The sequence below is a fragment of the Haliotis rubra genome, unplaced genomic scaffold (genome assembly GCF_003918875.1).
Source record: "Haliotis rubra isolate DU_JTF1 unplaced genomic scaffold, ASM391887v1 Scf227, whole genome shotgun sequence".
NCBI lineage: Eukaryota > Metazoa > Mollusca > Gastropoda > Lepetellida > Haliotidae > Haliotis > Haliotis rubra.
Window position 1 is genome coordinate 117,849 of NW_025766303.1, and position 27,503 is coordinate 145,351.

A 27,503-nucleotide genomic window follows, 5' to 3' on the forward strand; every position below is an offset into this window, starting at 1 on the left:
TTACGATATTTATATCGTTTATAATGAAACAGACTTCAAATAAACTATATATCACCATTTCTGTGAAGTTGTAGATAAAATTGTAATGTAAGAGGAAAAGACTTTGCAACGACTTGTTTCAACGAGGGAGGGCTTGTATATAATGGCCAGAGCCAATGGCGGACGAGGTGCGCAAGGGTAGTTTCTCATGATTCGTTGTCCATCTCGGCTTGATTTCCATAACCAATCACCTCGGCACCGCACTGAAATCACCGGCCCAATGTAAGTCCGCAAATTATCTTCTTATTCATTGTGCTTCTGTAATCGTTGTGTGTACTCCTTGCGTATTTGTCGAGATATTTGAATGTTTTGAAAATACATTTGGTACGGGAAAGCGCACGTGAATCTCGATGGCTCGTGCAAATTTATTCGGAATCACGAGAATTTAGGTCATTGTCTTTGTTTTCACATGTTCTCGTAAGAACAACGAATGTACCGTGTTGTTTTTGTTGATTCACGTACAAATATGAGTGAATGGAGCTGTTTCTACGTTCTAGAGTACTATCTTTACTCTGTAGTGTTCAAAATTTGCCGGGATCTCACCCAGTGACTGGCCAATCTCAATGGAATTGTTTGGTAGTGACCGATTAGATCAACTATCCCCCTTCAATGTTAGATCCCATTGTACGAACTACGCATCATGATGTAAAAATCAATTTGACAGCGAGTGGGCGAGTAAACTCAAGGTAGACGTTGTTTGGGTATGTCCTTATTTCCTAATACAAACATAACGGAATAGACTACTTCAAAATAACATGGGGAAACACTCCTTTCACTTCATTGTTCCGGTATAGAAAATCCTCAAGAAGCCCAGATAATTTCCGCATATCCATGGTAGACATGAGTTCAATCGACAGCTGAATTATTTACATGATTATTTTTATGCCAAATTTTATGAATGATATTTTTTTACATTATAAAACCACACAGAGCAGACCAATTACATGAGCCAACATCGAAAGGAAGTGCCCCATGTGTTCAATGTCTTGACGAGATACCTCAGTCAATAAGACAGCTTTTATAATTGATTCAGACTCGTGTGGTCTTTGACTGGTCCAGCTAACAAAATCTTTTTCTTTTTTTTTCATTCCAAAGGTAGGTCTAGAAAGTATTTATTTGAGTGGTATGAATTAACATGTAGTGAAGAAAGCATTGTTGTTGAATAGATGTAAACACTTTTGTCGCTGTGGGGTGGTGATGGCATTATCATTCTTTGTTTTATGGCTTATATGTGTTGTAATCAATCAGTTTTATTGCCAATGTACATTTTGTATTGAGCTAGTGGAGGATTGAGGAACCGTTTATTTGAGGCCAGTACATGGCTGTGAGGTTGGAATAAGGAAGTATTTAGGTTGGTTGTAAAGCTGTTGAACTGATACGTGATTATATGGATGACACAAATCTACATTTATTAAATATTTATATCCTTGTTGTGAGAAATATATATCCCAAACTATTTTTAGCATATTGTTTATTGAGCATTTGATTGATTGACTGACAGCCTAAGCTGATAGGTTTGCCGTTTTTATGTATTGTTTATCAATGAGTGTGTGTATGGAATATGCCATTAAGCTATAGTTTTATTGCTGTTAGTATTTGTAGGTTGTGATTGATTCTCCCCGTAAATAAGTGAAGGATTTAAAACCAAAGTAATATGTGTTCTAGATAAATAAATGATCGATAGCATTGAACAAGTGTAACCCTTGTTGAGAAGTGAGTTAATATTGTGACTATATGGTCAAATAATGAGGCTAAGTGATTAGGTTAATTACCTGTCAACATTACTCATAATATCAACCACTGGTTTGTCAGGCACAGGTTATATTATTTACAGGCCATAGTGATATAACATTGATATACATTCATGTATCGAAATAGAGTGATTTGTGTGCCTTGATACAGATGAAGTACTTTAATGGCCCATAGCACCACAAAATTTTAAGAATGATATGAAATTTCATTTAATGGAAAATGTAAAAAAAATGACGAAATCAAATGATTCGAAACTTAGTTGTCGGCATGTTTTATAATGCCTAATGTTGAGTCCTGTTTGTTGTTGTAGACCCCATGTGGTCCGATGGAGCAGCTCCAGGTGCAGAACTCGTATGATGCAAGTCAAAACGGAGTATCCGTGGTGCAGTCTCCCTTTCAGACCATCCAGTTTCCCTTGCAAGGGGGACAACTCCAGGCACAACCACAGGTACATCAATGTTTGCCAGTCACAGTGTGATTGTATTCTTTGAGACATCCAACTGACACAATGTAAATATTTTGAGGTTAATACCTGAGAGTTTGTGGTGAATGATTATTCTAAAAGAGAATAATGTGTTTATTCCACGTTGGAAGGGTTGTGGGATTAAAACATATTCATTGTCACACCAAAGGCCTGGGTTAGTCTTACCAGATGGGTTTAATGTGTGAATCCCTTTTCTGGTGTTCACGGCTGTGATATTGCTGAAACATTGCTGAAACATCGCTGAAAACAAAAACCCAATCATTCACAGGTTGTCCATAATGTCAGCAATATAAATAGGACTCAAAACAAAGTCCCCACAGCAGCCAAAATTTGAAAAAACTAAACATTATAATTTTTATTAAAATTGCTATTTTCGCAAATATTGGAGGTACTACAACGAATAATTCAGTGCAATAACAAAAAACGAAGCATTTAAGCCTTTTTGTGGTCATGTTCTGAGTGAAACACAAGCTGTAACATTTGTTATTGTCGGTTATAAGATAATGAATAGGTACATTTGTAGTTCCTGTTTGTGAATTTGTACTGGCATTTGGTGCGAACTTAAACCTGAATGTCAAAAAGTTATGGGTTTCATTGTATCATTTTGTTGATGTTGTAAAAAATTTACTTTGAAACAACATCTAATTGTCACAAAGTGTACCAATGGCTCACTAAGACTCTCCTTTTGACTTGGTGACAAGACCACCTATTGAATTTGTTGAGACTTGTCATATGTGGATTGTATCATGGACAAATTTACCTAGGCCTCCAGAAGCAGATGTTTAAAATATATTACCAAATTGGAATGAAAAAACCCCAGTTTTGTTATCACAATGTTCTGACTTTCTAAGCAGGTTAATTGCATTTCACCAGCTGTTAACAGGAATATTATAGAGAAAGAACTTTGTTAAACAAATGTTTTGAAATACCTTTATGGTTAAGGAAAAAACTTAAATGTGTTAAAATCTATCCCAATTACGAAGAAAATACATATTTTTCTCAAATTTATCATTGCCAAAGGAAGGTTTAAAATCGTAATCCTCATGTAAGATAAACAACATTAACTTGATGTTAAAGGTATTGTGTTGCAAATTAAGTGTCCACTTAGATCCCCCAGAGTTTAACATGCAGCCCTGACCATGTGTTATGTTGTCAGCTGATCCAGCTGGGGCAGAATGGCCTCCTGCAAGGGCAGTCCTTCATGCTGCAGACCCTCCCCCAGGGACAACCTATACAGCTTCAGGGCCAGTTCCCACAGACTATACAGCTTCAGGGACAGAATGGACAAATTCTGCAGCAGGTAAAACCAATAACATCAGAATCTTTTTGATATGCTTAAATGTGTTATCTTGTTTGTCTGGGGTGGAAATAACCCATTGCCCGACGACCGAGTCCAGTGTTTTTTTCTGTTGGGCAAGCAAATTTGTATATCACACTGTACTGGTGTCCAGTTGACTTTCCAATATTAATTATGTTGTTTATTTAAAAAATCAACAAGAAAACAGCCGGTATAGTGGAAAAATTATCAGGGCAAGTGATTTTACATGTGCCACTGTACTGGAGTACACGAGCAATTTTAAAGTTATTTCCACCCCTGTTTGTTGAACACCACCTTTCTGGACAGCTGTATATGTATATACTACTCAATAAGTTAAAGAACACCCACACTTGGATGGCTGTATGTTGCAGTACTCCCCAGCCATGACAGAGTAAAATATAGTTGTGGGAAAATGGGTATTTTTTAACTTGGTTTTGAGGAGAATGCATGAGCGCTACTCACATTCCGCCATGATGATGTTTCACGACCCGAATGCGGGCACCAACCCTTACTCTCCTCCTTCTCCTCAGCTGCCGCTGTATGCTGGAAACCAGGCCATGACTCAGAACCAGCACCAGAACGTCACACAACCAGTACGTCACTCACTCACTCACTCACCCTCTCAATTAGTCACTTTCACACTAGTCTTGTATAGCTGTGTGGTGCCCACGGGCTTGGGTTTACTATTGCATTGTAATTTTCTTGTGAAGAGTTGCATCCCCTTGCACTGCCTGGATCTGCTAATCATGCTTCATGTGCCAGATTCAACCTGACTACAGTCCTTATGCTGGGAGCATTATACTCTTCTCATGGGCTTAACAAATTGGCAAACCTTAATAGCCGGCATTACCTTTGTTCTTTTTTCTGTAGTTAAGCCGAGAGGCAGGAATATGACTAAAAAACGTTTTGAAGCAGACTTAGTTCATTATTTGTAACAATTGGTAGTCATGTGTTATATTCTGTTTCATGCCCCTGGCTTCGAAAGATCAACCAACAGAACATTCAGTTTCAAGCCTGTAGTGACTGAAAAGGCTCATTCCATTATTTATTGTTTCATAAAAATAACCCACAAGAAATCTTACCCTGATTAGTTTTTACCCTTAGGACAGGACCTTATATTATGGCATTTAGTCTTTATTTAACTCCTTAACAGGTTTTACTTTTAAGTGGAGTTTGCACATGGAAGAATAATTGCAGAATATGAATTGGAAAATTTGATACGTACATTTATTTGAAATGAAGTGTCCGACATGACTATCACAGCAGCCTGTCTCCTTCTCACCATTGGTTCTCTTGTAACTCCTGATAGATTTCCACCTGTGGACTGACATGTACAAAATGTAATCGTAGACATTTATGTCGATCAACTAAGGCACATATCATGCTATATTCAGGTGCTGACATGTCACCTGCCATCATGGATGTACAGACATGATATCCTACACTAATGATTTATTCATTGTCTGCTTGTACAGCAGTTGATGTCCTCTCAGTGAAATAGAGGACCATAACTTAGTTAATTCTGGTACAGCTGTTTGAGTAAAATCAGAGCTGAAAGCTTTATACGTACATGTATATATAAACAAAGTTAAACTTTCCAGTTTTTTTATGAATTTAGAAAACAATTAACAGGACTTCCACAGACACCTTCAGCATACTTTATCAGGTATCACTATGTTAATGCACTTGTTTGATGCCTGTCATCCTATCCCATTTGCATATTTCATGTCAATCACTGGAGTGTCTGGTCCAGACTTATGTTCAGACAGCTGTTGTATAGTTGAAACATTGCTGAGTGCAGTGTTAAACAAAATCTGTTTTGGTTAAACCAAAGGAGTTAACCTATCCCTGGTCTTGTGCCCTCTTTGTTGCTGACTAAGGATGTAGAGATGCTGTGTCAGCAGTTAATTCTTTCTGCTATGTGCTTCCAGGTATTTATCCAGCAGCCTCAGACACAGAACCAGGTTCTCGGGCAGTTCATCAATGCTCAGAATGGTCAGATACTGTGGCAGCAGCATGTTGCAGGGGCAGATAACTCTGCACAAGCCCAACTCCAGCCACAAGGTAAGGAAATTGGACTTCGCAGAAGGACTTAAATCCTTGAAATTTGAGGCCCACCTTGAAGTATCCTCAAAAATGGCTAATGTTCCTTTAATTTCCAATTTCTTTCTGGTCCTGATCTCAGGTGAAAAAGTCTCTTTACAACCAGTTGAAATATGTTAATGTTTCATTGAACGGTTTTATTTATGATGAGTAACTATGGAGTTGTCTCCCTTCCAATGAACAATTGCTGTGTGGTGTTCAGCTGAATAATGCCCAAATCTGCAGCACATTAAGTGAAGAGCTGTTTATTTTTAACCCAACCTGTCTGCATGGCAAGGTTATAATATTTTGTACTCATCCTGCAATATTTTCCCATGCTCTCCCATTATTTCAAATTTTATGTTCTCGGGTAATATTGTCAATTTCCTGTCAAACCTCACCATTCAAAACGTGTATATCAGCCATTTCCCTCAGAAAGTCTATCAGTCACTTTTACTCAGACATTTGAGAGTCAGGACCATGTCACTTAGTTACCTCCCTTTAAAAACTGGTTTAGAGTCCATTTACACAAATACCCTGTCTCTTTATTTCTTCAACAGACAGTTGCTGAGTATAATGTTTATTTATGATACAGGTGACAAGTACTTAATTATTACTTGAAAATTATGACAGATGAAAAAATTATCCTTCATATTATATTGAAAATCATTGGAGTTGATACAATGGAAATATTTCAGTAGAACGAGAACTTGTTCACCCAGACGGGCTGAGTTTTCGAGCTAATTTGGCATTCAGGTGCTTTCATGCTATAGTCAGTGTGATTTTAGTGCAAGTTGGAATGAATTTTTTGTTCATATCTGAAAGTAAATGTTGAAGTTTACACGTCTTGTTCTAAGGACTTACTTTGCACGTGGCTTACACTTCATGTGTTAATGATAACCATCAGGGCCCAGTTGTTCAAATCTTGGTTATCTTAACCGCCGGTTAACTCCTAACGGCCGGTTAAATCCTTAACCAGCCATTAGCTAACCGAACGTTAAATATGCGTTGTTCAAAACATGGTTAGTTATTCCGTTAGCTAACGTCACCGTCAAAGTTAACCGCGTGGTTAACGTCACTGGTTAGCTTCCATATATCCCACAATTCCGTTTTCTGTTTACTACCGGTTTGCCAAAATGTCGCCTGCATCCCTAGGAAAAAAAGAAGTAGACATTTCCCTGCTGACGAGAATGGTTGAGGCCAAATGGTCTTTGTTATCAGTGAACATTTGTCTGAAGTTACGAAGAAATGGAAAACACGTTATGGTCAGAGATTATAAGAGAGGTGAATGCGAAGGGGGTAGCTCTAAGACCCTTGGTTGAAGGAAGCGAAAGAAAAGGGGACAAACATGGATCGGAAGGCCAAGAATGACCACAGAATTCAGGGCTCACGGAGCTCAGTCAAGCAACCAGCCATGTCATTGACATGATGGTGACTCGGCAAGTTTTGAGGTGTAATTTTTTCAATAAATCTTCAAACAATGGTAATGTTTATAATCTAGATCTATTTTTTACTGTCAACCTTGAACTTGACACCATATATGGCATAATCTAGATCTAGATTTCCATATTCAAATATTACATTTAATCAAAGTGACTACGAAGTCGGCCTGCATATCACTCAAAACAGAAATAGATAGAGCCACATAATAATGTTTTGTTTATTTTCCTACACATCAGTTGCGAGAGCAATGTTTATGCTAATACATCCTGGTTCCCGGCCCTCTCATTAGTTTATATGGTTTACTCCCAAAAGACAGACCTCCCCTAAGACAGACTCAATGAGTACACTAATTAGCTGAGCCATGCTGTCCACCCCTATATTAATTAATGAGCTGACCTAGAGTCACTACAGAGTATAGTAACAGCACACTCCTATCTTCTGTGCCCTTCTCAAAGCATATTACTAATCCTTTTACTGAACAGAACAGAACAGAATAGAACCGAAATTTTATTCTCAAAAATCACCTTTCAAAATATGCTTCATTGCAAATGTCGCCATTTTTGACACAATATGAAATTGAATACGATTCACAGCGTTATTTGGTGTGTTTTGAAATGTAAAAATCGGATAATTACTTGGAGTATTGAATTTCAAAAATAGCATAATAATCATCACTGATATCAGTTATTTTCATGAAATCACTAATGATAATTCTGAAACGATTTTTGATGGACCTGGGATCCTGTTGGGATGTTTTCATAAATACACAACAACCACTACAAAGTACCAACTGGCTAGATTGCCATACTGGATAGTGTTTACAAAGTCAACACTTGTTTGTTAAACAAAGGCAGGTATTGAGAGCGCTCAATTACAACACTTATATTTACTTATACTTAAGCACATTAAAAATAGATACAATACAGTAATGTGATGTGTTTATAACAAAACTATCAAAGTTTCTGTGCACCGTGACTGACGCAAAATCACGCAGAACGACAACGGTAATGATCGGCATTTCTGGCTTCTTCTCTTACTTACAATGAAAACATATAACAATAAACAGATAGTCAGAATTGTTCTGATTACTTACATCACATATTTATGTACAAACGATCCCTGAATCCTGCGTATCCACATCAGCGAAGCCGCCATTTCATGTGAAATCGGTCATCAGTAGTGATGTCATACGTCAACATTGTTGTACATATTTGGCAATTTCTTCGCGGTGAAGGTCAGTTGAATAAGAGAAAATACAATCACCATATCCAGTGTTTAAAACTCCAAAAATTCCAAGCCAGACAGTCGGCTTGGTAACTTTAAAAAATTGCCAGTCCGGATAGAAGCTTGCCTGTCCGGTTTTCAACAATAAAAAACTGTAACTGCCATTCAATGTTTGTAGGCATCGCAACGAACTACATAGCACTAACAGGCAATGCGCCGAGTTTGGGTAAACTGAAAGTACATGTGTTATGATTGGTTATCGTAACATGAACTGTACAATTGTATATAGTTTAACATAATTTTTATAATACCTTAAACACCTAAAACTGACGACACGAGAACCTGTCTGATATTATGAAATATTTACTCTCAGGGGTAAAAATATCTGCCAGACCACCGGACAGGCTACTTTTGATATTTGACCGTCTGAGATGAAAATAGACTGTTCCGGACGGTCGGGCAGGCGGGAAATTTAAACGCTGCCATATCCTGCCTATTACACTTTCAGTATTATAATGTAATCGTTCGGATATTTTTCCAGGAAACTAATTTAATTATCTACATTTAGCCTTGTTTAATATCATTCATACGTGGAAATAGGGTATAGGTTTTTTATTCTTTGAAAATGTTTGTTTGTTTGAATAATATTTACAGAAGAAATTGACACATTTTAGTGTAGTAAACCATATCTTAAACCTATACACAAGTGTTAAAAGATGAAACGTAGGCATCGTGTACGTGTACAACGTGTATTTTAGTTCCTATGATATGCAATATTCAATACTGGGACCCATATTACACTTTCATATGTAACTCTTCATCAGAATAATTCCTTATATCGAAGTCCAGTCCACGACACACCCTATCCTTTCTTTGCTGAACTAGCATCATGAAAGCAGTGTAGCCATGAGCACCATTTTGCGAGTTAACCACACTGTTAAACAGTTAGCGGTGGTCCTTAGGTGTGTTAGCTTAACGTCAAGTTAACATCCTGTTAAAAGTTAACAGAGTTTTGAACAAGTTAACCCAATGTTATTAGTTAACAGGCGGTTAAATGTACTTAACGGCTGGTTAAAAGATAACCGAGTTTTGAACAACCGGGCCCAGAATGGCAAAGGTTGGTCAAGGCATCACGATCTTCACTCAACATCTTTTGCACTAAATCCTTAGCTCCATTTCCGTCTTTGAATTTGTTCTGTATCAACNGATAAAGTATTGTTTTCTCCTTCATTCATGTGTCAGTTCTTGTTGGGTGAGGTACATTGTGAATTCTCTCCTTTGAGAGGCAGTCTTATTATGAACATCCATGTGCATGTGAATATGTTCTTGGCATTTGTGTGTTATTTCCAAAAGAGTGGAGTTATGTCCCCTTGTATCCCACACCCGTCGTCTCTCTCCAGGTGTGTACCAGGTTGCCTATCCGTCCACCCAAACTCCGGTGATGCCTGATGCCAATCAGGTGGTGACAGCTCCACAGACCACAACACAGTCACCATCACCGATGCCTGTCGCCAACAACACCGACAATGGAAACGTTGTCATGGTGGGTATTTTGAACAATGAGATCCCCAGGTAGAACTTATCCACTTTTAAAATTTCATTGCAAGAGGCATTGAATAAATGTTGCCCAATTGTCGAAGGCACCGCAGTTTGCTTTCACAGATGCTTGTTGTAGATTCAAATCCTACATCATCCTCCTTCATTGCACTATATTGTCTCTGCTGGTGGGTTTCACCAGTCATAAACATTCAAGACTTTTATCATTCCTGACCCATTTTTTTACATAAATCATATAATCAGGTTTTCCAATACATATGTTTGTAGTTAATGTGAAGTTCATTGAGAAATATGTTGTTGACTTTGATTTTGTTTTCATGGACAATTTCTTTCAAGTTTTAATGTGTGATTCAGTGTTATATTACATGAATGACTGAACTAGAACATGTTGGTTGTATCTTGTGGAAAATTTGTTTTATGCATCCTGTGTTAGGTTAAAAACATAAAATCATCCATAGTGATACTGCTACAACAGTTGTATGTTGCTAACATGTTTCTTCATTCATTGTGATTATAGAATATAACAAATTGAAAATTGATAGAAAACATCTTTCATTTACCCGTAAACAAGGTGCAGCATATTGCTTTGGAGAGAAATTCATTTTCCATGTTAGAAATGTTTGAGCAGCCTGTTATCATCCTGTTGGGGTATAAGGGATTTATTCTACTGCTCAGAAATATAGTTTAGTACCTGGTTATATGTAGAACACATGCAGCAAGCAAATCTCAACATTCTGAAGTGGAGGCAAGATAATCACATCTTATTTCAGTTGGAAGCTCCTAAGAATGTGTTCTTGATTGCAGGTCGTGCCCGGTTCCACAAACACCCCAACCGTTCAAAGAGTCCCACTCTCCTGTCCAGAAATTGTTGATGATGATGAACCTTTATATGTAAACGCCAAGCAGTACCATCGGATACTGAAACGCCGCCAGGCCCGTGCCAAGTTAGAGGCAGACGGCAAAATATCTAAAGAGAGACGGGTGAGAACGACTTTTGGTGAGACATAGGTTGATCAGCCCGATCCTGTATTGTGTTTGTGTGTGGTTGGTATGTGTGTGTGAGCTTCCTGGCCTCTCACGATCAGTATGTCTGTGTTAGCTCATGTCGTGTTGTCTATCTCACTTGATTCAACGGTTGCAGTTTTGACAAATTGTTTGAAAGCATTGCACTCTCTATCCCCCAGGACGTTTGGATGACATGGAAGGTGTTTTGGGATGTGTTGAGTCTAAAGCATGCCCTCTCAATCAGCCATATTGGACATATCATTCAAATTCAGTTGACATCCCCACTACAATAGGCTTTTCCTATCTATCATTATGTCAACCTTATGTTGAAAAGAAGTATTTTTTCTCTCCATGGCTGTTAATGATGGGAATTGTTAACCAATAGATCATAGATCACACTTCTGAGTCAAAAGTGATAAGGCAGTGCTGGTAACCATGGTAATCATTTAAGGTACCATTAAGATACCACTCCACCCTATTTTAGGTCATTTCTATATTAAGAGATAACATTATAAAGAATTCTCTTTTAGAAAACTAAATCCAGAAATTTTGATAAAAAGCTGACTGAGAAGCTACTCTTCTGTGTGATCCTGTGTAAGAATGTTGTCTCTTTCTTTGTTGCCGATTCAGCATTAAGTATTCACTCTCTTCAAGTTAACATGTTCTCTGGAGCTCTGAACCACTTACTGCTGACCTTTAACCTTTTTGTAACTATGGTAACCAAATGCTGTGATGATTTAAACATTTGCAGGCAGTTTTTGGTAAAGTTCTAAAATGACAAATGTTCTGTTGATTCTTTTAAAGTTCATGATAACTAGTTGTTCCTTTCTAACCTTCACATTTCATTTTGCTATTGTTGCATATGACATTGATACATTTATGATTCGTGAAGGTATGGGTTAGAATTGATCTTCAGTAACCTATGTTTGTTGTAAGGGACGACGAACGGGATCGGGTGGTCAGGCTCAGTGACTTGTTGACACATGTCATCGTATCCCAATTGCGTAGATCGATGCTAATGCTGTTGATCACTGGATCGTCTGGTCCAAACTCGATTATTTACAGACTGCCACCATACAGCTGGAATATTGCTGAGTGTGTCATAAAACAACAATCAATCAATCTGTGATATATTTGTTTTTTTAACATGGCTTCCAAGGGCACCTATCTTCCCATATTTGAAGTAAAAAACACAATGTTTAAATAGCTATTGTATAATACAGTCATATAAATTACGTTTCACTCAGGATCATGCAGTGTTTTCATTACCAAGGGACATAATGCTCACTCAGCCTGCTGCAAATTTGGCACAAACAGAACTTTCCTGTCAAGTTGCACATAAGTACCACCACCTCTCCATCCCAACTCCAAGTGCACATCCAGAGTTGCCTCCCCTTGTAGCTGCTGATTGCTTTATTGGGGACCTGTTACCATGGTGATTGCATGTAATGGCACTAGTGTGGCATGGTTTACTGCTTTCAGTGATGGTTGTACATGATTATTGTAAGACCACTGTGATGCCACTTAAATAACACTGACATTACATTTACATCAACACTTACAGTTCAAAATGTCTTATCTCTGTTTAGTTCAACATTATGTCAAAACATGAATACAGATTTCATGTTCCAGTGCCTGTTGTCCTGTTTTTCTAGCCTCAGGGACCAGGTTGGGTATTCATTGGTTGGTTGGTTGGTTTGCTGTTAACGCCACACTCAGCAATATTCCAGCTGTATGGTTGCAGTCTATAATCAAGTCTGGACCAGACAATTGGGATATGATGACATGTGGGTCAGCCAAGTCAGCGAGCCTGACCTGCCGATCCCATTAGTCACCTCTTACGGCAAGCATGGGTTGTTGAAGAACAATTCTAACCCATCTCAATGGGTTGGGTCTTTATTTGGAGTATTGCATGTTGTTGTAGAAGACCTAAATCTAGGTGCTATGATTGTGTTGTCAAAATGCCCCAGATCTGTTATAAACATTTTTTGAAACATTTCCTTAACAGTGTGAATGATATTAGATGTAAATTAGTTGGAACTCCTGCATGTTTGCACTAGTTTCCTAGCAACTGCTTCACTCTGCTGAGCCTGTGGGATGTTGTCAGTTCTGTGTTCAGACCTTCTGATTGCTTGTTTTCTTGTGTAAAACTTCAACATCAGGAGCCCTATTAAACTATCAAGTGTACATCATGATCATGTTGAAGAAAATTGTAGGTGACTAAATTTCATTTCAGCATAACAGCTTAAAACTTGCATCTTTGGTCCAGTTACATAATTTGTTGTACTGAGTAGTTTCTCTTTGACACACTAGAATCCTATGGTCATGGGTTTTAATCCCAGATTGTCCACATTACAATCCTAATGGTTATGTCATTTTGGGATTTTTCCTTCACATCAACCTGGTATGCTGTGCAGGTTATGAAATGAACTGTTTGAAGCACTTATAATTGCACAGTGTGTGGGACTGCCTGTGGTGCAGTGGTTAGAGCATCCGCCCAGAGAGCGGAAGGTCGCGGGTTCGATCCCTGACCGCGTCATACCAAAGAACGTTAAAATATGGTACTTGTTGGTCCCTGCCTGGCGCTCGGCATTAATGGGTACAACAAGGACTGTTCGACTCAGAGTCAGTATAATGTGTCTGAGTGGGGTATTCATGCTTCACTGCGGCATGGTATCTCAGTGGGCTAGCACTATAAAACCAGCTTCAGTTGGGCTCTTACACAGCGCATGCACGTCGTCATATGAGCGAAATATTCTCAAGCACAACGTTAAACCCAATTTCACCTCACCCGCACAGTGTGTGGTTAGACAAAAACATTATGTGAAATCTATCTGTATTGGTGTTTACTGAATCTACAATTGACCTGACTTTTGTTTCAGAAATATCTTCACGAGTCACGACACCGACACGCATTGAATCGAGCGCGAGGAGAAGGCGGGAGGTTCCATTCAAAGGAAGAGGGAGATGGTATACTCATTAAAACAGTGAGTAACCCATTTTCTTCTGAATTTATTGCAGATTTTTTCTGGCACTATTGTTAAATTTCAAAATTTCAAACATTGGCACATCTGGTAAAACAGTAATTACCAGTGTTTCATATCAATCAAGCAGACCTATTATCTCGCTGGCATCATGAAGTTTTGTAACATGTAACAAGTCTTCAAGTCACCCTATCTCCTGTATGCATGATTTAATTTGGTAACAATTTATTATTTCAGGAACCAGATTCACCGCCATTTGATCTGAGTAGTGTTTATGAAGTGAAGACCGAGCGTCTATCACCCATAGCAGTCACAGTTGCACAAGATGCATTCCAGCTACCAGAAGGATGCTGATCACCTCCCTTGACACAAGTTGTCTCCCCTTACCAGTGAGCGGTCCTTGTTTGGACTGTGTTAATGACACATTGTTGTAAGAAAACATACAAAATGGACATATTGTTGTGTTAATGGCATTGAAGAATTTTACAGAAATGTATTTATGATAAACAGCTGAAGTATGCAGTGTTTCATTGTTGAGGGATAAAAAGTTTTAAAGTTGTCCAAGATTGGCACCTTGATGATGATGCATTATATATTCTCACAACAGGTTGAGCAGCTGTGTCACATCAAGACAAAGAAATAGGTTGTCAATTTTATGCAAGATTTTGAATACCGGTATATAAACCACAAGGTATGGCTGAAGTACTGTCCAAGGGCTTGTTAAATCATCTTGAAAGCAAAATGCATTGAATCTATTGAATCTACAAACACGTAACCTATTTTTGTGGGCTTCAGAAAGGGTAATGTTTGAAAAGATGTAAGCTATGAATAGTTGTTCCCTGGTCCATTAGATCTGCCTGTTACTAACTGGAAACTGATCATGGAACACGGGATGAAAATAGCTGGAAACCCAACAAAACCTGTGTGCACACTACTTCTATTCTCTGTCTGTAATCAGGCGATGTGAACTTTATACAGTTGTAGATGTACGAGTATAAGTACACTTGGACACAGAACAGAAGCCAATTCTTCCTTGAGCATATCAGCGTAACTTGATTACCAAATTATATTTTCTTCAGTGCAAAAAGACTTCTGGGGAAATTGTTTAAAGAAATCTGTTTGTGCCCATTAAGTGGTACTGTGTATGACGCCATGCAGTGGTTATGTATGGCGTGATGAGAGTTTTGTTTGTAGATGTCTCATCTACTGGGTCATGGAATCAGGGCAGATCAGTGCTATTACAATGTGGTATTTCATGAAGGTGATGCAGCTCAAACACAGCCAAGAACCAGTCTGTTTTATATCAGCTTGGCTACAGTCAGAAGTATCTCAATGATGAGTTGGAATTCACATGTTATTCTTGGTCTAACACAAAATGACTTTACAATCAGTGACATGTAATCATGAAATAAGGACGTTCAGGATTTTCCAACTCAATTTGCAGTTGTAAGTTTTCAAGTCAATTGAGTATTTAGATAAGGCATGTCTATCAGAATAAGAGGAAGTTCTAATGTGGTAGGACACCTATAAACTTAAACCTCAGCATTATACAAATGTCCAGCTTTACATAGTCTCAAAGGTCATTCATTGCCTCTGAAACAGTTTTAAAAATTCATATTTGTCAACATTGCAAGTAATATTACTGAAACGTCAGTATTTTTTATTGAGGTATTATTTATGTTGTTAGACCAAAGTTGCACATTTCAGTATTTTTGAGAAGTTTTTTCACAGTTGAAGTAATATATATTGTTTATGATATGTTTTGAACTGTTTATGTTGAGTACTTAGTTCTTATTTTGCCAAAGACATTAGTGACATTCATTGTGAAGTTTCACTCAGCGCGTGAAACACCTTTTGCCAGTAACCATTGCTATTGGATGACTTCCCCTGTTTCACCTGAAGTTCCTCCTCTGGGACACTCTCGTATCTAGGGACTCACCATTGTAGCATCATTGATCGTCATTTTATGGGGCACAAGTAATCTTAATTGTCATCCATATCCAGTGTTCGTTAAGTTCAACACTGTTTTTAAGCAATAAAATGCATAATGCTTACAACATGGCAGTTTAACCAGACTTTGTAGGGCTTGTAGAGGGGACTGCTTGAGGAGACATGCAGCTTATGGTAATTCTTCTTGATCGTTTTGTAAGGAATGTCTTCATCCAGAGATGATCCACATCCTTGACCCTTTCACCTCCATAACTTTGTTTGGTTACCCTCGGGAATTTGTCAGTCACAAGTTATTTGATTGGTTGACTGTATTTCACTGTCAGTCATATCATACCCAAAATGTAGTAAGTTTGTCCGCGGTAAATATGGTCAAGGATGTGAAAAAGGCATAATGGAAGAAGTATTGACAAATGAACAGGATCATTTATGTACATGATTTGTATTCTTATTGTTTGTGATAATCGTTTTTGAAAGTTTAATTTTAATGAAATTTTATTTCGCAATTATTTTAGTAATCACACAACTTTATTCGAGGGAACATTAAATTTCAACAAGCTGATTTTAATATTTTATGGGTAGCATTAATAGTTACACAATTCCCAAGGTCAAGGATTCAGATATTTTAATCGCAGGCTCACAACCATCAGTATGTTAAGATGCAGGGAACAAAAACTTGGTAAGAACCAAAATACAGTTCAAAACAGCTCTAAATCCAACTCACCAATTGAAGTAACATCCATATGATCTTGTTCAGAGAAATCCACTTGTTTGCCAGCTTCTGTGCAGCTGTTTGTTACCTTGTGTATTTTGTTGGTTTGTGTTCATAGATTTCATGCTCATGTCAAACTTTTAGATGGATTTTACCAGGAATGTCATTTCTATGTGTCGTGTCTGAGGATGAATATGTTTTAGAATCTCATTTAGTGTTGCATATCAAGAGTGCTACTTGTACGAACAATTTGGCTTTTTTTGAGTCTGTTGACCGATTTTTGTCACCATATCCAAGCCTGTATCCATTTCTTTGTCATCAAGAGGCTATATTTTACATAATTTGTTTTTATGTAGATTGTCGAAGACATCATGTGGAAGCGAACAATGGAAATATGTTGCAATGTTTTATTTCTTTTAATCCAAATGGCCATTGTTTAGGGATTCTGGGTTAACACCTTCATGTAAGAGATATTGTGATCAAGCTTAGCGACTAAGTCTATGTAATATCTTCGTAGCCTGATAGGATCGTTGCACATGATCTGGTTGGAATAATGCCGAGACACAGATATGAAATATATTCTTTTGAGCTTGATGAATATTGATACTTTTGAAATACTTAATTTCTGATACTTAATTTGCACATGTGGTAAAAGCAAATTGCTATCAACTGATTTTTAATTGCATGATGGGTTAAATTATTTTTGCAAAAATCATGATAATAGTACAAAAAAATATGTCCCCGATTTCTAGAAAAAAATAAGTTTTTACTCAAATTTGAAACTAAGTTTGACAGTTTGAAACAGTTGAATTTTTAACTGAACTGTAATTTTAAAATAAAAAAGCCCCAATAACTTAAGTAATCTAACCACCAAACTCAAATTGTCTACTATGTTTGAGTTTAATATCGATTTCAGTTCATTCTGGGAAATGCATTTTCCTGTGTTTCCTCAAATTTGAGTAAAAACTCTAACTTAAGGCAAAACTCAGACTAAGTTTGTTTCGAGAAATCAGGGTATGGTATTATATTTTCTTGAATGCAGGCAGTTAACACTTGATCCAGTAGTTATAAGGCAGGGTAAAGATCCTGGTAAAACAAGACTGAATTAAGACATGGATCGATACACAGGTCACCTTATCATGTATCAGAACAGGTGGTTAAGTTCACGTTGAATCATGACCCCTGTAATTCTCACTGTTATCCAGAACCACAACATAACTGATGCATACATGGGTGTGTGATAGATGTCTTGCTGTGCAATGGCTAAAAGTTTGGACTGTCTTTGTTCTGTCCTTTCATAGCAGTTCAGGTTTGGTCTGACTTTGCAGTGAACTCATATGTGTTCATTTCATTTTGGTGGGCGATCTAATTTCTTAAAGAACCAATACAGGGTCTCAAATCCCTTTTTATTAATCACCTATGATGAAAAGATGTATTAATGTAGAGGTGATGTTTGAAGAGACTGGTGTAAATGTTTTCAAGGCATTTTGTTCTTTTTAGCCAATATGGACATGACTTAGAAAAGTAGATGCATTGCCCCCAACATAGAAACTCAACACAAGGAACAGGTGGCCAGGCAAGGATGTACCATAAACAGTCATGGCCATGAGGCGGTCTTTTGTGATTTGAAGCCAATATGGACACATTTGGAATTGTAGATGCATTGCCCCCAACATAGAAACTAACACCAGCAGTGAGTGAGATATACTTCATATAAAATTTAAAATAAATTTGAATTTATTGATGACAACCATCAATTGCAATGAAGTTAAAATTCACAACCCACATGAATTTGGGAGTTATTTGAAGTGCAATATTTGTCTTTTTGAAATATTTATTGATAAACTAAGATATCCTTATGCTGTACATAGTGTTTAGAATATACTTGTTTACTTCATATGTTGCCATGGTTACATTTATCATCATAGAAATATTTCATGTTATTTAGAAGGATACAGAATACATGCTTCTCTTCAAAGAGCTACAGACTGGGATTCAGATGTTATTACTTATAACTACACAGTGTCCCTATTTAAGTAATCTGTATATGACAGATATATAGCATTCAGTATATTTAATAACAGCATGTTGTCCCATCCTCGGTGTTCCAGGGTGTTTTGTTTTGTCTCCATGCCATTGTCATAAATACCCTGGGCTCAATCAGTACCATTGTCATAACCATTGGGCTCAATCAGTACCATTGTCATAAATACCCTGGGCTCAATCAGTACCATTGTCATAAATACCCTGGGCTCAATCAGTACCATTGTCATAAATACCCTGGGCTCAATCAGTACCATTGTCATAAATACCCTGTGCTCAATCAGTACCATTGTCGCCATCTCTATTTCTTAAATACTGAATTAAGATCTGAATTTACTTTAAGATAATTTTCTCTCATCCATTTTTGCCCTTTGATTGGTTGCCTTTAAATCATTATTCCAATAAGCCACAAGGTAGTACATGGGCTAGGGTGTTTAGATGATGTAATGGATGTTGTGCACTTGATAACTGAGGATAGTTCCTCCTGAACCACAATGCACTTTGATGAAATATGTGTTGTGGAACAATATTTGAAACTGTAAACAACAGTTTAAGAGATGACTTCCATTACATTGTCTGTTAATTATATAAAGTGTACATATATTGATTGAATTATTGTGAGATGTGGGTGAGACTAACAAAGGATTGCATCCTTATTTACTTTTTAAAAATTCATTTTAGTAGAAGCAATGTAAATATATTTCAAGTTCATTTCAACATGGAAACTATTTTTAATGTACAAATGCAATTTGCATTGATATAGTTTTAACGTTTGTTTGGGGCACAATGGCCCCATTGTCTAAGGTTTCATATTCTCTGTGCAGAGTTTCCTCCCTTGGCCATGCCTGAAACCTTGGAATGCAGGTTTGAATCCCATATTGTATTGAGTATGATTTTCTGTTGTTTGTTTTTAAGTTAAGCACCGTACCCATGCTGGTGGGTTTCATGGAAGTCTGAGAGAGCATCTGTGTATGCCTCTCACATTAATTTAACTTGAACACTGTTCATAGCAGTGTTTCACACCCAACTGATTCTCTGTTTTAGTTTTTTATAAGGTATGACACATGACTATTTGTTTTATATATATATATATGTAAGTTCACTTCATATATGTGACCTGATGAATTGTTTATGACTTTAGTGCCTTTCTGTTCATTAAAGTTAACAATGGTTTGATTATTTAGATTTGTATCAAGTCCTCAGTATCCAGTTGATTGGTTTATAAAAGATAGTAAGATGAATGAAATAACAATTTCCCTAATCTGAAAGTGTTTTTCACTAACATTAGTAATTCATGTGTAATGCCTGCATTGTTTTCGTTCCATAATATCAACACACTTCTCCATTGGTGAGTCATTGTGTCCTGACTCTGACTCTGCTCTTTATTCATTGTCAACTTCCCTTCCCTTGTAGGTGCCGCTAAAACTGTTTTCACAATTGCCAAAGTAGATTCTGTATCATGATGTTGCTGATATTTCCGACATAGTGGGCCCATACCTTACATACAAACTGACCCTTGGTAAGCTGCTTTTGAACTATGCCAACAACATGTGCTAAATAATATTACAACATTTCTGCAGACAGTATTTTAGGCTGAGTGACTGGCTTTATGAAAAGAAATTGAATTCACATGACCATGTTTTTTAATATTCATTTTAAATTTTGCTGCTCTAAGTTTCACCATTCCAAATGTAGTTTGAATGAATTACAACCAAAAATGTTTTGTATGTGAAAATAATGAACCATGGGTATTTGTCACAATTGAAAGTAATAATTATGTGGCTTAAAACTCAAATATATTTGTGAGACTTGACCTATTCATTCAATATAATGAAATTATGACTCAAGAAGATGGGTTGGATCATATTTTCTGTTATTAGGATGTGTTCATCAAAGCATCTTAACATCAATATATATTGTTTTTGGAAAGAGGTGCAAAGGTTCTTTTCATGTGAATCAGCTGTAGTTTGTAAGTCATGATTTATCTTCCCAAAAAATTCATATTCATTGCTCCGATGGTGATTGGGTACAAATCTGGACAAATCAAAGACACTGATGTGTCAGCAGTTCATTGGATGTTGCAAAAGTACAGTTGGTCCAAATAACATTCTCATGAATCTGCCAACCTCATATTCACAAATATAAAACAAAATATGTTTAAAACCAATGCTCATTTTCATCCCAAGTTCATTAAGACATTTTAGTATGTGTTAAGTATGACGATAAAGATTATATTTGATAATGAAATAATACAATATTTAAACTAATTTTCAGTATTATGATTTTTACAAGATGCGAGATCACAATTGCAATAGCCTGCAAAGTGGTAAGAGTCAAGATAAAACATTTCTTACATAGTATCTTTTCTCTGACAATTTTAACGCATTGGAGTCGAATTTAAAGTCTCAGTACCAGAATAAGTAGCAAGTCTAATATCTAGTTTGTGACGAGATTATTTAATTTCTTTGGTTTAGAATCAAACCATTGAATTTGATGTTATTTTAATCCAGGCAATATCGAATAACCAAGGTGTGAAAAGGACTCCTAAACAATGCAGCAATGTATTTTGTCATTTAACCCTTCTCCACCATCGGCTCAGTGTTCCACAGCACTATAGTGTAGATTTTATGGCATACATGTTACAGATTTTGTATGTGACTATTTATTTTATAATTTAAAACCATTTATGTTCTAACATTGTCTCACACTGTATTTAGACAAATATTTTCTATAGATGACGAATAAACACATCTCTAGTCAAATTTATGTTATGTTTATTTTGTGGACACCTTGTGTGGTGTCCATAGTTACGAGGCAGCAGAAGAAGTCTTTGAGAGGAGCAAAATGAGGATCGTATGGACAATGTCAGTATGACTTGTACCTGTCCCCCATTTCCTGGGTGAAGTCTTAGATTTTAAATGGAATTTGAAGAAATACAGCATTTCTGATGTATGACGTCGACCTATCATTTTTCAATGAACTCTGGGCGGTGGGGTAGCCTAGTGGATAAAGTGTTTGCTCGACACGCCAAAGACCCAGGTTCGATTTCCCACATGGCTACAATATGTGAAGCCCATCAATGGTGTCCCCGCCGTGATATTGCTGGAATATTCCTAAAAGTGACGTAAAACTAAAAAACTCACTCACTCAATCCATTAATTCCTACACTTACACTCTGACTATATAGGAAGGCTGGTGTGAAAAGGGGTTCAGGCTTGATCCTTGTCCAGACTCAAGAAGTGATTGGGGTGATGAGGTAGTCTGATGGTTAAAGCGTTGGCCCGTCATGCAGAAGACCCAGGTTCGATTCTCCACATAGGTACAATGTGTGAAGCCCATTCCTGATTTCTGATGTCCCGTCTCCCCCCCCCCCCCCTCTCTCTCTCTCTTCAATATTGCTAACAGCGGCGTAAAACCATACTCACGTAAGAAGTGACTACCGCTTGATTGTTGCTTCATGACATCAACCACTGGTTTGTCAGGTCAAGAATACAGTAATTAATTACACACGCCATTTGTTGGATGCCCACAAGGTCACACCTTGCGCCAGGCGTACATCAAAACCAAAGTCACAGTGCACTACTAAACACAGAAACAGACAAGTTTAGAAAACATGTAATTTGTTCAACTACTAGCTTGTTTAGACGTTATGTCTGGCACAGTCTCACACGACAGCTCGTACACTAAAATACATGACTCAGTTTACGGTGTATTTTTCCATTGAGAAGTGGGATTGTTGACATGGCCGGGTATTTATAGTCCTTGGGGAAACGGTTCATCGTAGTCGGTGATGTCGTTGCCAAGTGTTTTTGACAAGTAGAATACACGAGATTAAGTTAACGCAGCGGCCATTATAAGGTGTAGTCCGCGTGTAACAGTGCCACGTCGTTAACAGCAACGGCCATGTGACCTCTGCCTTGCACTTCCTTGTCTGGGAGACAATAGCATTTTGTATCACCTACTTTGGCGCCACTTCATGGGGATAGACAAATAGGCGCATGTGAGGGAAGTACGTTCAAGGGGGCCACCGTCAAGGCAACATCGAACAAAAATATACCGCATTTCCTCAAATAGAGGCTTCTGTGAATCCATTGTTTATTTCTGGTTTCCTTTTTCCTTTGATGTAAACTATATGTCAGCACTCGTGGTTAAACGTCTGAGCCATTGTGGCTGGGGTAATACTGGTGTAACTTGTAATGGCCTTCCATGCAGGAAATACATTTAATACCTTCTTCATCAGTTGAACCGCCTCTTCACAGAAAAATGATTGAGTATCCGTGTTTGTTTACTTTTATCCAAAGAAATATGTGGTAAGAGCCACCCAATCAACCGATATCAATCAATCGATTGAGAAGGTAGCCGTGCAAAGCTTTGGGGACAATATCTCTGGTTTTCCTCGGGACGTCTAGTGTACCCTGAGGATAAGAGGGCAAGACTATGCTACCGTGCATGTTTCCAATGTCAACAACACTGTTAGTGATAATAAATTGAAATCTTATTAAGTTGTTCTGAATAAAAACAGAATTATGCAAACTGGCTTTCCAACTTCTCACACTGTAAGTGAATATAGTTTACGCTGCCTTCAGCTATATTCCAGCAATATCACGGCGGGGGCACCAGAAATAGACTTTACACACTGTACCCATATGGGGAATCGAACCCGGATCTTTGGCATGATGAGTGAACGCTTTAACCGCAAGGCTACCACATCGCCACACATCGGAAAGCGGTAATACAGACCTCTACAAATGACCTTTCTATGTCATCAAGAACATCACCAAAGAGAGTATGTATTAAAAATGAGAGATGTCTTATCATACCCAAATGTAGTACACTGCCAAGTGTATCAATGAAAGGTCATCAAATAGGTACAAACAGCATGTGCTGGTGTCAAATATACCACAGATTCATACATTATCTATACACCAATAATATCTCTTTTGAAATTTTCAAAATAACTGACTCTCGAATGATAAGACAGTTTTATGACAAGTCAGACAGGTGGAATACAAACGGGGAAATTGACATGGCAGGTGCCCGTGTTGCACGTGCATGACATGAGAGCGCAGCGGCGTACATCAGTCGTCGACGCAGGTGGTCGACACAAGCGGCGAAATGTACCGACATTCAGTGAAACATTAGGAGTCAGAAGAACGAACCCATTGCATCCTTTTAAACGTTAATGTTCTCAACATTGTTTACACGCTAGGATTACGAATACTGAACTACTTAGTTAATCCGATTAAGAATAACCCGTGAAGTTCCAGGTCTGAATTGGGTCTTCAGCAATCCATGCTTGTCGTAAGAGCAAAGCGACCAGCGGGTTCGGGTGGTCAGGCTCGTTGACTTAATTGCTGCTTATCATCGTATTCCAGTTTCGTAAATCGATGCTCATGAATTCAATCACTGGGTTGTCTGGTTCAATCGACTGGCAGAAATAACAATAAAGAATTGGTAGGTGTCATGAGTGGTGCTCGATAGGCCAGTCATCCATGATTATGTCTACATTAAGTTTTAATCGATTGCATGCGAAGGTAGCGTAGCGATCGGCAAAGCAGGCGGGTAGGGTACACCGAAGTGTCCGGCCTTGTCATCATGTATTGTACTGTGAAGCATTTCGAGTCTGGGGTCATCTAAAATGTTATATGTTTTTTTAACATCTTTAATCCTCGCAAAGACACGAGGGCCTTTGGTTACGTTGGGAAAATGCCATATGTGGAGATTTTAACATTTTTAAACATTTCTTTCAAAACGCAGAGACAAAACACATCCAATTCTTGTAAACACCAGTAAATACCCACGACCACACCGGCATGTAATGAATAATGTAGTCTGAACCAGACAAACCAATAATTGAAACCATGAGCACGCTGCGGCCAATTCACAGAGCCTGATCATCCAATCCACAAATCCAGTTGAAATCCGAGGAATTTTAAACCACTTCTAGTTGCAATGTTTGCGACAGAGACATGCTCGGCGTTTCGTTGTTTTTTATCCGAAATGATCCCTTCCGTTAACAGCACGTCAGACGCCAGTTGCTGTTGGTTGGTTATGTTTATAATCAAGTCCATTTTAGAAGATTATTACCCTTCTATTCACATAGCACCACACCGTGGCACGTTATTGTTGACTTAAACCATAATATTTACCTTATCAAGAACCAAATATTTTTACCGAACGGCCGAGTCGCGCGCTAACGACACGAACATAAACAAAAGATGGATGTCGGTATTTAACAGTACATGGTGAAACTAGTTCACTTGCCATGATGCGTGTGCGCTATTTGTGTCGCGATCGTCATATAAACAGTATTCAGTGTCTTAACCATCCCATCGCGATGGAATTTGCAGGGCTCAACCACTGCAGAGCTTACCTCGCTGGACATTGAACAGAAACGTCCGACAGGCTGTGGGTGCAGTCCAGGAAGGAACACATGGTATGTTAAACTCTATTTTTGTCAATTTTGTTGAGAACACAAGGTGAGGTGAGGTGAAATTGGGTTTAACGTCGTGCTTGAGAATGTTTCGCTCATATGACGACGTGCATGCGTGTGTATGTGTATGTGCGGCTGCTTGTACTAGCCCAGACTGAAGCTGGTTTTATAGTGCTATCCCACTGAGATACCATGCCGCAGTGAAGCATGAATACCCCACTCAGACACATTATACTGACTCTGAGCCAACCAGTCCTTGTTGTACCCATTAATGCCGAGCGCCAGGCAGGGACCAACAAGTACCATATTTTAACGTCTTTTTGTATGACGCGGTCGGGGATCGAACCCGCGACCTTCCGCTCTCCGGGCGGACGCTCTAACCACTACACCACGGAGGCGGTCTGAGAAAACAAGGACTATGTGGAGGCGTTTGGAGGGTTGGGGAAATTACAAAGTGTGTTGAAAGCAGTCAAATCACGCTCGATGTTCGGTTGTCACGAATGCTTTGTCGATTTCAAAATGACAGAAACTATGTCACTCGGAGTAGGGAAATATGGCAGTTATACCCATGTCCCTGAGCTGGAGTCACATGTCAAAAATACATTATACCACTATAGATTTCACCATAAAACTGCCAGTTAATGATAATAATAATAATAATAGTTATAGTGTTGCTGCTGCTGCTGCTGATGATGATGATGATGAAGATGATGATGATTACAATACACATATGGACAATTATAAATAAATTATAAATGGTCATTATCCAGGTCTCATGTCCTTGAAGAGTATACAAACCAACCTGCCTTAAATGGCGCTGTGTGGTAGGCAATCGTATTGCAATCCTATCCTCCGGGTACCCATTCACAGCTGGTTGACAGAGACATAGTTCGAGCTAAGTCGCTTTCCTTATAGGACACAACATTTTACGAGTGCTTCAGTGTACCGTTACGTGTTTCCTTTTCGCGTTTTAAGTTGTCGTATGTTGAAACTGCAGCTAACTGATCCGAGATCATGGATAGTGTCGTAAACTCTTATAATGAAGGGCAAGTCAGTCAGCTCTGTACCCAACGTATATTCTGTTCATACAGCAGGACCCGTGAAGATTCGGGGTAGAATAGCTCTTCAGCAACCGATTCTTGTCATAAAAGGCGACTATGCTTGTCGTAAAAGGCGACTAACGGGATCGGGTGGTCAGGCTCGCTGACTTGGTTGACACATGTCTTCGGTTCCCAATTGCGCAGATCGATGCTCATGCTGTTGATCACTGGATTGTCTGGTTCAGACTCGATTATTTACAGACCGCCGCCATATAGCTGGAATATTGCTGAGTGCGGCGTAAAACTAAACTCACTCACTCATACAGCAGGTGATAAGACTATCCGTTAGTCTGAATATTGTCAGGAACCTTTGCTTAGTGTTCCGTGAATCAGGACACTATATACCCTCTCGCGAACACCTGGTGTTGTAATTATTTGACTGATCTGTAATGACAGGCTAAGGTCATTGGGTGAGTGAGTGAGGGAGGGGAGCGAGCTCCACAGCCCATTCTGTGAACTGATCAAAACAGAGTGAGTGTATTCAAACCAGGAAGTCGGGCGGCGATTCTTCGTCGATGACATAGTTGATGGTTGGTGAAGCCGTAGTCTCTCGTACAGACCCTGAGGCAAATACATCCAAGAAAGCCCACACAAGTCTAGAAAATGTGGCAAGTCTAGATTTCCTCAGCTTCTGAAAATGAAGAAAGTCTCAGGGCTCCTTTTCATTATATATATTTTTTTTTACTATGAACTTTTTTCAGTAAAGTATGTTTATTTCAGAGACTAAACTGAGGGGCAAAAGAAACGTCCCCAAAGTAAAATTGTAAAAAACATTTCTTCTGTTTTCGTTATGACGGAAATTTATTTAGGAACACATCTCCCGAACGCATCCCCACGTCTCACAGAAAGGAAATCCACGTGGAGTTTTTTGTAAGCATGAAAATTGCTTTTATTCACGTTTTTTGCATGCTTCTGTGGAAACATACCCGTATGAAAGTACAGTATAAAAATTATGCTCGACTGTTCGAATTCATCACTTCAATACGTTGGACACAAAGAACATGCCTCGACTCACGGCAGAACAGAGAGAACGAGCTATTGGGATGTTGCAGCTGGGTGCTTCTCACAGTGACGTTGCAAGAATCATGGGTTGCAGCAAAGAAAACCATCACCAGACTGATGACACGCTTCAGAACAACAGGTCGGACTGCAGACAGGCCCTAGGACAGGAGACCACCCGTAACCACCCCTCAGGAAGACCGCCATTTACGGGTGCTTCACTTGCGCAACAGATTCCTGACTGTGACGTCATCAGCAACAACCAACCTTACCCATCCAGTCAGTAGAAGGACCATATCCAGACGACTCCGCCGATTCGGTATCAGAGCCTACAGACCATTCCGGGGCGTGACGTTAACGCGTGAACATCGACGTCGTCGA

The 27,503-nt window shown here is 38.5% G+C and overlaps 2 protein-coding genes across 4 annotated transcripts in view; both read left to right on the forward strand.

Moving 5' to 3' along the window:
• Positions 1 to 155: 155 nt before the first annotated feature.
• Positions 156 to 17,394, forward strand: LOC124277752 (nuclear transcription factor Y subunit alpha-like). Of its 3 annotated transcripts, none has more exons than XM_046713475.1 (9): positions 156 to 261; positions 2,102 to 2,239; positions 3,432 to 3,575; positions 4,124 to 4,186; positions 5,525 to 5,657; positions 9,743 to 9,885; positions 10,704 to 10,880; positions 13,787 to 13,891; positions 14,126 to 17,394. In XM_046713475.1, exons 2-9 carry the CDS (start codon positions 2,117 to 2,119, stop codon positions 14,240 to 14,242), a joined length of 1,005 nt encoding a protein of 334 aa, XP_046569431.1. In that variant the 5' UTR covers positions 156 to 261; positions 2,102 to 2,116; the 3' UTR covers positions 14,243 to 17,394. The 3 variants fall into 3 exon arrangements, with proteins under 3 accessions (XP_046569431.1, XP_046569433.1, XP_046569432.1); XM_046713477.1 differs by having other exon boundaries at positions 10,704 to 10,896; positions 14,126 to 14,246; XM_046713476.1 differs by lacking the exon at positions 4,124 to 4,186.
• A 7,530-nt stretch (positions 17,395 to 24,924) lies between these two features.
• The window catches only part of LOC124277753 (ras-related and estrogen-regulated growth inhibitor-like), a 38,697-nt gene continuing 36,118 nt past the window's right edge, over positions 24,925 to 27,503 (forward strand). Inside the window, exon 1 of the mRNA XM_046713478.1 lies at positions 24,925 to 25,026. The gene's annotated coding sequence lies outside the window, so the exon portion shown is untranslated. The remainder of the gene's footprint in view (positions 25,027 to 27,503) is intronic.

Excerpts from the sequence above, each read along its gene's own strand:
- LOC124277752 (XM_046713475.1), top strand. The coding sequence starts at position 2,117 with ATGGAGCAGCTCCAGGTGCAGAACTCGTATGATGCAAGTCAAAACGGA. Across the intron at positions 2,240-3,431 it reads AACTCCAGGCACAACCACAG|CTGATCCAGCTGGGGCAGAA; the intron begins GTACATCAATGT and ends TTATGTTGTCAG. Across the intron at positions 3,576-4,123 it reads ATGGACAAATTCTGCAGCAG|CTGCCGCTGTATGCTGGAAA; the intron begins GTAAAACCAATA and ends CCTTCTCCTCAG.